At 44.8% G+C, this 11,530-nt stretch overlaps 1 protein-coding gene across 1 annotated transcript in view; it reads right to left on the bottom strand.

The window, feature by feature from the left end:
• LOC137095513 (neuronal PAS domain-containing protein 3-like) overlaps positions 1-11,530 on the bottom strand; it is a 92,073-nt gene that overhangs the window by 19,077 nt on the left and 61,466 nt on the right. The window contains exons 5-9 of the mRNA XM_067462267.1: positions 8,552-8,714; positions 3,407-3,519; positions 3,087-3,280; positions 1,182-1,288; positions 936-1,083 (exon numbers count right to left, since the gene is read on the bottom strand). Of these exons, the coding sequence (XP_067318368.1) occupies positions 936-1,083; positions 1,182-1,288; positions 3,087-3,280; positions 3,407-3,519; positions 8,552-8,714 (725 nt within the window). The remainder of the gene's footprint in view (positions 1-935; positions 1,084-1,181; positions 1,289-3,086; positions 3,281-3,406; positions 3,520-8,551; positions 8,715-11,530) is intronic.

Raw genomic sequence — 11,530 nt, 5'->3', positions numbered from 1 at the left:
CTGGGAGTCACTCTGGACCGTGCTCTGACCTACAAGAAGCACTGCCTGAACATCAAGCAAAAAGTGAGTGCTAGAAACAATATCATACGAAAGCTGACTGGCACAACCTGGGGATCACAACCAGACACAGTGAAGACATCTGCCCTTGCGCTGTGCTACTCTGCTGCTGAGTATGCATGCCCAGTGTGGAACACATCTCCCCACGCTAAAACAGTGGATGTGGCTCTTAATGAGACATGCCGCATTATCACGGGGTGTCTGCGCCCTACACCACTGGAGAAATTACACTGCTTAGCCAGTATTGCACCACCTGACATCCGCCGGGAAGTAGCAGCCAATAGTGAAAGGACCACGGCAGGGACATCTCCAGCTCATCCCCTGTTTGGGTATCAGCCAGCACGTCAACGACTTAAATCTAGAAATAGTTTTCTAAGATCTACGGAGACACTCGCCGGAACACCTCAGCAAGCGAGAGTCCAAAAGTGGCAGGCTCAAACCCAGAACCTCAACCAATGGCTGATACCAAATGAGAGACTCCCTCCTGGGCACACAGAAGACTGGGCAACTTGGAAGGCGCTGAACAGACTGCGCTCTGGCACCACGAGATGCAGAGCCAACCTTCAGAAATGGGGCCACAAAGTGGAATCCTCGACATGCGAGTGTGGAAAGGAGCAAACCACTGACCACCTGCTGCAATGCAACCTGAGCCCTGCCACATGCACAATGGAGGACCTTCTTGCAGCAACACCAGAGGCACTCCAAGGGGCCAGATACTGGTCAAAGGACATTTAATCAACTACCAAACTCACAATTCTGTATTTTGTCTGTTCTTTTTGCTTTGTTCTGTTAGAAATGTAATGTAATCGACTGGTTGCACTGACACGATAAATATAAATAAAGTACGAAGCCTATGGAAAAGAAACGGACGGCCTCACCTGAGGATGTAGTTCACCCAAACCATGTTCTTCTCACTCGGGTTCTTGACGTTGACCGAAATGGTGGCGCAGGACTGGATCCAAACGAAGCCGCCGTTCTTCTGCAGCCAGCGGTAATACTGGGTCACCACCTGCCCCTTGGTCAACACTGGAAGGCAAAAGGCAACATCATAATAATAATCATCATCATCGTCATCATCTACCCCGCTATGAAAGGTTATGAACATGATGAGGAGGGCAACCTACAGTCCAGGTGGCTTTGGCGGATGGCTTCCACGTCCTCGCCGTGAATGAAGCGGTAACAGCTTTTGCCCACCAGCTCCGAAGAACACAAGTCCATATAGTTGCTGATCCTGAAATAAAAAGAGGAAGGAAACTGGAAAAGTCATTGGGAGAGATCGATGGAGGTTCCCCTCTACTAACCCAACAATCCCATACATTCTTTTAAAGAAACTATAGAAAAGTAGACCACAGAATCACACCGAAGGCCAGCAGTTTCCAAACTTTTTTTTGGCCATGGAACCCTTCAGAAGACTTTTCTTTCTCATGGAACCTTAAAGGAGGGAAGGAAAGAAAGAAGAAAGGAAGGACTGTAATCCTTCTTTACTTCCTTCCCTCCTTTCTTTCTTCCTTTTTCCCCCATCCTCCTTCCATCTTTTATTCCTTCCTTCCCTCCTTCTTTCCTTCTTTCCCTCTTTCTTTTCCTTCATCCCTTCCCTCACTCCCTTCACCTTTCTCTCCTTCTTCCTTCCTTCCTTCCCTCCCTTGTTCTTCCCTCCCTCCATCCCTTCTTTCCTTCCCTCCCTCCTTCCTTCTTTCCTTCCTTCTTTCTCTCCTCATTTTTCCTTCATCACCTCCCCCTTCTTTCTTTCCTTCCTTCCTTCCTTCCTTCCTTCCTTCCTTCCTTCCTCCTTCCTTCCTTCCTTCCTTCCTTCCTTCACTCATCATCTTTTTCTTTCCTTCCGCCATTCCTCCCTCCCTTTCTTTTTCCGTTTCTTGCTTCTTTCTTCCTTCCTTCCTTCCTTTATTTATTTTCCTTCCTTTTTTCCTCCCTCCCTTCCCACCTCCTTTCTCTCCTTCCCTCCTTCTTTCCTGCCTTCCTCCCTCCCCCTTCCCTACTCCCCTCCCTCCTTTCTTCACTCCCTAACTTCCCTTCTTCCTCCCTACCCTCCCTCCTTCCTTCACTCCCTTCATCTTTTTCTCCTTCCTTCCTCCCTCCCTTCCCTATCTTCTTCTTCCCTTCCTTGCTTCTTTCTTTCTTTCTTTCCTCCCTTCTTTCTTTCCCTCCCTCCTTCCTTCCTTCCTCCCTTCCTTCCTCCTTCCCTTCCTCCCTCCCTCCCCCTTCCCTACTCCCCTCCCTCCTTTCTTCACTCCCCAACTTCCCTCCTCCCTCCCCTCCTCCCTCCCCTCCCTCTTTCCTTCACTCCCTTCATCTTTCTCTCCTTCCTCCCTTCCTTCCCTTCCTTCTTCCCTTCCATGCTTTTTTCCTTCCTTCCTTCCTTCCTTCCTTCCTTCCTTCCTTCCTTCCCTCCTTCCTTCACTCTCTTCATCATTTTTCCTTCCTCCCTTCCTTCTATCCATTCTTCTTCCCGTCCTTGCTTCTTTCCTTCCTTCCTTCCTTCCTTCCTTCCTTCCTTCCTTCCTTCCTTCCTCCTTTCCTTCCCTCCCCCTTCCCTACTCCCCTCCCTCCCTTTCTTTCCTTCATTCCTCCCTCCCCTCTTGCTCCTTCCTTCCTCCCTTACTGCTATTGCCTGAGTGTTTTGTATTATGTAGTAGGTTTGGAAAGAAAGAGAAAACGTGTTAAAACATAATCGCAAACTTATTTTGGTCCAGGAAAATACTGGAACAACACCTTTTGTTTTGTGTGTGTGTGTGTGTGTGTGTGTGTGTGTGTATGAGAATGAAATTGGGCTTTTTGGCTAACAGCTCAATACGTAAATCTAAGGTGGCATCCAACATATACTACTTACTTCTAAACCAGGCATGGGCCAACTTTGGCCCTCCAGGTGTTTTGGACTCTGACTCCCACAATTCCCAAGAGCCAGTAGGCTGTTAGGAATTGTGAGAGTTGGAGTCCAAAACACCCGGAGGGCCCAAGTTGGTCCATGCCTGAACTCTAAAGTTGCAATCGGCGTGGAGGCCACAACCCACCTGCTCTCACAGTAGACGATCTGGAGGTCCATGTTGACCCGGAAGACGAACATGTGGCACTCGATGCGCACCTCGCTGAGGGTGGAAGGAGGCAGCGTGTGTCCCAGCGCCACCAGGCCCATCGTGCGCGGACCAGAGTGCGAATGCGAGAAGGATGGCAGGCGCGGGCGGAGGCGCCCTGTCACGTGGATCACCTGAGAAAATGAGGAGGAGGCATCACAGGTAGGGACAGGTATTTGGGAAGAGGGATGCCTTCGTTGCATTTGGTTGAACGATAGGAATGGACAGCTCCATATGCAACCAACAACAACTCCTCTCACCTTATATCCCGATGTTTTGACATGGAGTCCTCTCTTGGTCAAGGTGGACTTCAGGCGGACGAAGAAGGAGCGCTCCAAGGCATCGGCTTCTGCAAACCTTGGACCGGGGAGATCTAGGACCCAAAAGCAAACGACGTATCACAATTTGAAGAAAGAAACCCCATTTCTTCTCCATATCCCTGCTTTCATCCCTGCAAGGTGGGATGGAAAGGGAGAAAGATGAGGTTGAGCCTTGGCAAGCACTCCTGACCAAGGATTTTTTTGTCCGTGTCAGGAGCGACTTGAGAAACTGCAAGTAGCTTTTGGTGTGAGAGAAACATGCCAAGAGGAAGGCAACCCTGAACGGAACCACCTTCCAACCATTGCCCTCGTAGGTAGCAGTGGAGCCCTATTCTTCAAATATGTGGATGAAGAATAGGGCTTCACTGTTACCTACGAACCCACCACCAAGATACTAAGATGCAGATCAAGAATAGGGCTCCATAGTCATCTACGGACCCACGGACAGAACACCGACCTTGGAGGACCATCATCCTTGGACTACGAGGGATCGCCTAAGTAAGTATTATTTTATTATACTCAGTTGTACAACTGTTCAATTATTATTATTATCATATTATCATCATGATATCATTATTATTTTATTATAGGATTATGACTATATTATTATTTTTTTATACTCAGTCCCTCCTTACTCAAGGAGTATGTCTCATCTGCACTTTTGGGGTGCGTTTTACAGCCGCAGAGGACCTAGCTTCCAAGTCTCTGCTTTTCCTGAAACCGACCCAGTGCCAATATAGGCATCTCCTTGGGGTCTTCATCATCCCTTCCTCTTCCTCCCGTCCAGATGAGCAAATATAAGGCGAGGAATGAAAGGGAATCTCGGCTCGACCCTTCCTTTCCTCTCATTTGAGATCCCGGCCTGCCTGGCTTTTATCTGGGGGACTTGTGAAAGATTTATGTCCGACGCTCCGGCAGTGAAAGGGAATGCAAGATAAGCATTGTGCCCAGAGCCTGCTCAGCTAAGAACACAGGGAAATACTTGGAGGAAGCCGGATAGACCCCAGGAAAGGGTCAGGATCTTCCGTTCCAGCATCCATAGGCCATCCCTTTGGGAGACCTACAAACGGCATACGAAGGGAGCTGACCCCTTACTTTTGGGGGGATTTGGCACATCCACATAACGGGGAGGGAGGTGTAGACTGCTTCTGGGCATGGAAGCGCTCTTTAACCCTTTTGTAAACAAGGGACGAGCCAAAGGATCGTGAGATGGAAAAAAAGGCTGGACGGCCATCTGTTGGGGGTGCTTTGATTGTCCCTTTCCTGTATGGAAGACAGGAGGGGGCTGGACTAGATGGCCTTTGGGGTCCCTTCTAACACTAGGACTCTATTGCTCCTGAAACAAATTATTATTATTATTATTATTATTATTATTATTATTATTATTATTAAGCAGAGGCTGGATAGCCATCTGCCGGAGGTGCTTTGATTGTCCCTTTCCTGTATGGAAGACAGGAGGGGCTGGACTAGATGGCCTTTGGGGTCCCTTCTTACACTAGGATTCTATTGCTCCTGACACTATTATTATTATTTTTTTAAAAATAATTTTTACAGCGAAAGAGGGAGAATAATTCAAGAAGATAGAAAAGTGGGAAATTTTAAGAAAAAAGAGTGAAAAGAAAAGAAAAAATAAAAATAAACCCCCACCATCAAAAAACAAAAATGAAAAAAAAATTAAAAATTGAAAAATTGAAAAATTGAAAAAAAAGATTGGACTTCCTTCTGATTCTGCCCGTATAGTCCCTTCTTTTGATCTATGTCTTATATATGATTCCAATTTATATCTTCTTTGTATCCACAGCACAATTATAACTTCTTGTATCTCGTTTCAATGTAGTCATCTATTATTGACCAATCTGTCTGTTTGGGTGGAGTACCACTATTCTTTTTTAGTAAGAAAGTTAGTGTGTCCATATCCTTAATTTCATTCAACTTACTTATCCAGTGGAGTTTGTCTGGTATTTCTTTCTGCTTCCAGAATTTCGCAAAAATAATTCTAGCGCCTGTAGTCATGTAGGTAAACAGAACGTCTTCATTTGAGTCTAACTTTATATCCATGTCTACAATTCTCAATAAGTAATATTCAGCTTTCCTTGGGAATTTCTTTTTAAGTATTGTCTGAATTTCTTCATGAGATATTATTGTTGTTGTTATTATTATTATTAAGCAGAGGCTGGATGGCCATCTGCCGGAAGTGCTTTGATTGTGCCTTTCCTATATGGAAGACAGGAGGGGGCTGGACTAGATGGCCTTTGAGGTCCCCTCTAACACTAGGATTCTATTGCTCCTGAAACAAAATATAATAATAATAATAATAATAATAGTTATTATTATTATTATTATTATTATTATTATTATTATTATTATTAGCCATCCTTTGCCATGCGTCGCTGTGGCCCAGTCTGTGTATATGTGTTTTGTGTGTATATATTTGTGTGTATATGTATGTGTGTTTTTGCATATATGTGTGTGTGTGTGTGTGTGTGTGTGGTTTTGCACATGCTTTGTAATGTATTTTTTGGCTTTTTAAGTCCCTTCCACTGTGTTTTCCAGTGTTTTATGAGTGATGTTCATTTGTTGGCCTGATACGGGTATTGTGTCCAAATTTGGTGTCAATTCATCCAGTGGTTTTCGAGTTATGTTAACCCCACAAACAAACATTACATTTTTATTTATATATAGATTATTATTATTATTAAGCAGAGGCTGGATGACTGTCTGCTGGGCGTTTTTTGATTGTGCTTTTGCTGCATGGAAGACAGAAAGGGGTTGAATGAAAAGTCATGCCTCCACCTTCATAACTACTGGTATGCGGCAGATACTGGCTTGTTCAGTAGACTCTCCTCTACAGTTCCATTTTGGCAGGAAGCCTTAGCATTGAACGGTTGTGTTATTGAAATGCGAAGTATGGAACCCTGCGCAGATGGTCAGTCAATGTGACTTAAGCAACGTGTGGTCATTGAATTCTTGACAGCAGAAGGTGTCACCCCAAAGGAGATTCATGGTGATTGTGTGGATGTGAGTACTGTGCATCGTTGGGTGAGTAAGTTTAAAGATGTTGAGGTGGGAACATCTGACTTGCATGACAAACAAAGAGTTGGACGTCCCGTGACAGCAACCACCGAGTTTCACAAGCAAAAGGTTGACAGATTGATTCAGGACAATTGTCGTATCACTCAGAGAGAAATTTCAAGCATAATCGGCATTTCACAAGAACGTGCGGGCCATGTTATTGCTTTGCTATCGAAAGATCTGTGCACAATGGGTACCCAGGATGCTGACGCCTGAAATGAAAGCGCACAGACTTGAAACTTCAGAGACTGGATCTCATTACCATACGGCATCCTCCATACAGTCCAGATTTAACACCGCCTGACTTCAATCTGTTCCCGATATTGAAAGAAGATCTGCGGGGATATCATTATGCTTCTGACAAAGACATTGAGAGAACTGGGAGACACGTTGTGGAAACAGAGTTGACTTCTTCTGTGAAGGCTTCAGAAAACTTGGTCATCGTTGGCAGATATGTATCAAATTGTCTGGTGATTATGTGGAAAAGTGAACAGCGGTGGTTAAAGAGCACATTCTAAGGATTATTTCTAAATAAATCAAACTATTCCCATCCAAACCCAAGTAACGAAGGTGGAGGCATTACTTTTCATTCAGCCCTTGTATGTATCCACTTTGGGAATTGATAAAGCAGGGTATCAATAAATATGATGAAGATTATGATGATCTTCTTATTAGGCGATCCCTCGTTGTCGGAGTAGGATAGTCTTCCAGGATCAGTGTAATGGCGGTGGGTCCATAGGTGACTGTGGAGCCCTATTCATGATCTGCATGTTCTCCTGCAGTGAGGGCATCGGTTCCCAGGTGGAAGGTGGTCCCGGTTGGGGTTGGCTTGATGCACCTTCCTCTTGGCACGTTTCTCTCTTTCGCCTTCCATTCGTGCCTCTTCAAATTCTGCAGCACTGCTGGTCACAGCTGACCTCCAGCTGGAGCGCTCAAGGGCCAGGGCTTCCCAATTCTCAGTGTCTATTCCACAGTTTTAAAGGTTGGCTTTGAGCCCATCTTTAAATCTCTTTTCCTGTCCTCAAACATTAAGTTTTCTGTTCTTGAGTTTGGAGTAGAGCAACTGCTTAGGGAGACGGTGGTCAGTCATCCGGACAATATGGCCGGGCCAGCGGAGTTGATGGTGGAGGACCATCGATTCAGTGCTGGCGGTCTTTGCTTCTTCCAACACGCTTACATTTCCCCACTTGTCTTCCCAAAAGATTTGCAGAATTTTTTGGAGGCAGCGCTGATGGAATCTTTCCAGGAGTTGCATGTGACATCTGTAGACAGTCCACGTTTTGCAGGCATAGAGCAGGTTTGGCAGGACAATAGCTTTATAGACAAGCACCTTGGTCTCCCTTCGGATGTCCCGGTCCTCAAACACTTTCTGTTTCATTTGGAAAAATGCTGCACTCGCAGAGCTCAGGCGGTTTTGAATTTCAGTGTCAATGTTGACTTTTGTGGAGAGGTGGCTGCCAAGGGAGCAGAAATGGTCCACATTTTCTAATGTTACACCATTACGCTGTATTTCTGGCATTGGAAAGGGATTGGCCGGTGACTGCTGGAAGAGCGCTTTGGTTTTCTAATATTATAATAATAATAATAATAATAATAATAATAATAATAATAATAATAATAATGTAGTAATAATAATAATATAGTAATACTCATATAATAAAATAGGATCCCCCAGGGTCGCAATGGGTAAAACCCTTGTGCCTCAGGACTGAAGACCGGCAGGTTGGAGTTTCGAATCCAGGGAGAGCGGGGATGAGTTCCCTCTGTCAGCTCCAGCTTCCGATGCGGGGACACGAGAGAAGCCTCCCGCAAGGAGGGTAAAAACATCAAAACACCCGGGCGTCCCCTGGGCAACTCCTTGCAGACGGCCAATTCTCTCACACCAGAAGCGACTTGCAGTTTCTCAAGTCACTCCTGACATGAAATAATAATAATAATAATATAATGATGATGATATGATGATTATAATTATTGAACAGTTGTACAACTGAGTGTGCTTCAATTGAGACATACCAGATTCGGAGGCCTCAGGCAGCCCAGAGGAAGAGGCGGCGGCGGCTTTGTGGCGGCTCGTGCGGCACGGATCGGATGGTGCCTTCAAACCCAACTGTTCGGCAACTTCCAAATGATCTCCCGGATGGACGTAATCGAAGACGCTGCTCCCCGTCAGTTCTACCTGGGAGACCAAGAGCGCAAAGGTGTGTCAAGGGCAGGAGTGATAGAACCAATTGGGAAATGACAATGGGACCCTTCTTTGACCTGGAGGCACCTCATTGCCATGCGGAGTCCGGCATCCATGGATCTGAACGCTAAAGGTCAACTCGTCAGGTTAACATAACGGGGAGATCAATAAATAATGACTATGGAGGTACTATGGGACTATGTACTATGGAGCCCACAGTGGCGCAGCGGGTTAAACCGCTGAGCTGCTGAACCCACATACACACACATATACACACACATATACACACATGAGCCCCTGGTAGCACAGTGGGTTAAGCTGCTGAACCCACATACACACACATATACACACACATACAAACACACAAGCCCCTGGTGGTGCAGCGGGTTAAACCGCTGAGCTGCTGAACCCACATACACACACATATACACACACATATACACACACATGAGCCCCTGGTGGCACAGTGGGTTAAACTGCTGAGCTGCTGAACCCACTTACACACACATAACGCACACATACATACACACATGAGCCCCTGGTGGCGCAGTGGGTTAAACCGCTGAGCTGCTGAACCCACATACACACACATATACACACACATACATACACACAAGCCCCTGGTGGGGCAGCGGGTTAAACTGCTGAGCTGCTGAACCCACATACACACACATATACGCACACATACATACACACGAGCCCCTGGTGGCGCAGTGGGTTAAACCGCTGAGCTGCTGAACCCACATACACACACATATACACACACATACGTACACACATGAGCCCCTGGTGGCACAGTGGGTTAAACCGCTGAGCTGCTGAACCCACATACACACACATATACACACATATACATACACACAAGCCCTTGGTGGGGCAGCAGATTAAACCGCTGAGCTGCTGAACCCACATACACACACATATACACACACATGAGCCCCTGGTGGCACAGTGGGTTAAACTGCTGAGCTGCTGAGCTGCTGAACTTGCTGACTGAAAGGTTGTAGGTTCGAATCTGGGGAGCGGGGTGAGCTCCTGCTGTTAGCCCCAGCTTCTGCCAACCTAGCAGTTTGAAAACATGAACCCCTGGCAGCGCAGTGGGTTAAACCGTTGAGCTGCTGAACTTGCTAACTGAAAGGTCACAGGTTCGAATCTGGGGAGCAGGGTGAGCTCTCGCTGTTAGCCCCAGCTTCTGCCAGCTTAGCAGTTCGAAAACATGCAAATGTGAGTAGAACAATAGGTACCGCTCTGGCAGGAAGGTAATGGTGCTCCATGCAGTCATGCTGGCCACATGACCTTGGAGCCGGCGTTGTCCATAGACACCTCCAAGATCATGTGGCTGGCATGACTGCATAGTCCAATAATAATAATAATAATAATAATAATAATAATAAATAAATAACAGCCTTTTATTATTTTAATAGCAACTCAATAATAATAACGGTCCTTTTATTATTTTAATAGCACCTGTATAATAGTAATAATAATAATAATAATAATAATAATAATAATAATAATAATAATAATGTGAGTTGGTGCTCATCTCCATTTCTAAGCCAAAGAGCCGGCATTGTCCATAGACACCTCCAAGGTCATGTGACCAGCATGACTGCATAGTCCAATAATAATAATAATAATAATAATAATAATAATAATTAATAACAGGCTTCTTATTATTTTAATAGCAACTCAATAATAATAACAGTCCTTTTATTATTTTAATAGCAGCTATATAATAATAATAATAATAACAACAACATATAGCAGCCCTTGTATTATTTTAATTGTCTGATGAAACCATGGATCACATCCTCAGCTGCTGCAAGAAAATCGCACAGACGGACTACAAACAGAGGCACAGCTCTGTGGCCCAAAGGATTCACTGGAACTTATGTCATTGTCCACAGACACCTCCATAGTACCTCCGTAGTTGTATAATAGTAATAATAATACTACTAATAATATATAGCAGCCCTTGTATTATTTTAATTGTAGCCCTATAATAATAATAATAATAATAATAATAATAATAGCAGCTTTTTATTATTTTAATAGCAGCCCATTATTATTATTATTAGCAGCAGCAATAGCACTCAGCTGTTGTACTATTTAAATAATAAGTCCTAATAGATAATAATAATAATAATAATAATAATAATAATAATAATAGAGATGAACACCGACGCCCAAAGTCGGACACAATTGGACTTAACGTCAGGGGAAACTTTTACTTTACTAATGTGGTTTTACAGCACTTTCAAGGCTAGGGAAGGCTGAGAGTTGTAGTTTTTTGTGGTTTTCAGAGGGTTTGGTGCCTTTAAAGGAGCCGGTCCTCATGAAAGAGATGCTTAAGCGGCTGAGCGGGAGAAAGAAAGGGGCTTGAGGCTGTTAGGAATGGTGGGAGTTGTGTTTCCACCACAAACAGTCTTTAGATGGCTTGAGAAGTACAACAAAGTCTTTTATTAATGAACAATCAAACAGAAACGTCTCTTGTCTTCAGTAAAGTTAAGCAAATGATTCCAAGCTTTTAGGCAACTGGTGAATTCCTAATCTCGCCCACGAAGGACAGGCAACTGTCTTCAGTAACTTCTTCTTTAAAGGAAAATCCCCGTTTTAACTTCTCCCAGGCTGACTGTAATCTAACCCTTACTGATGTGGGCTCCGCTACCGGGTCGAACTGCGTCTCGAACGCCGAGTGGACCTACCAGTAAGGCTAGTAGATTCTCCAGCTGGAGTTCTTTGGTCTTTAGGGCTGTTTTCCTGGAAATTCTTTGGAGACTCTTAAGACCTTTCTCCCCCGGAAAGTCTTA

Source organism: Anolis sagrei, chromosome Y, assembly GCF_037176765.1.
Source record: "Anolis sagrei isolate rAnoSag1 chromosome Y, rAnoSag1.mat, whole genome shotgun sequence".
In the NCBI taxonomy this organism is placed as follows: domain Eukaryota; kingdom Metazoa; phylum Chordata; class Lepidosauria; order Squamata; family Dactyloidae; genus Anolis; species Anolis sagrei.
Note: the sequence above shows the minus strand (reverse complement) of the source record. Positions and strands in the feature narration are given on the sequence as shown.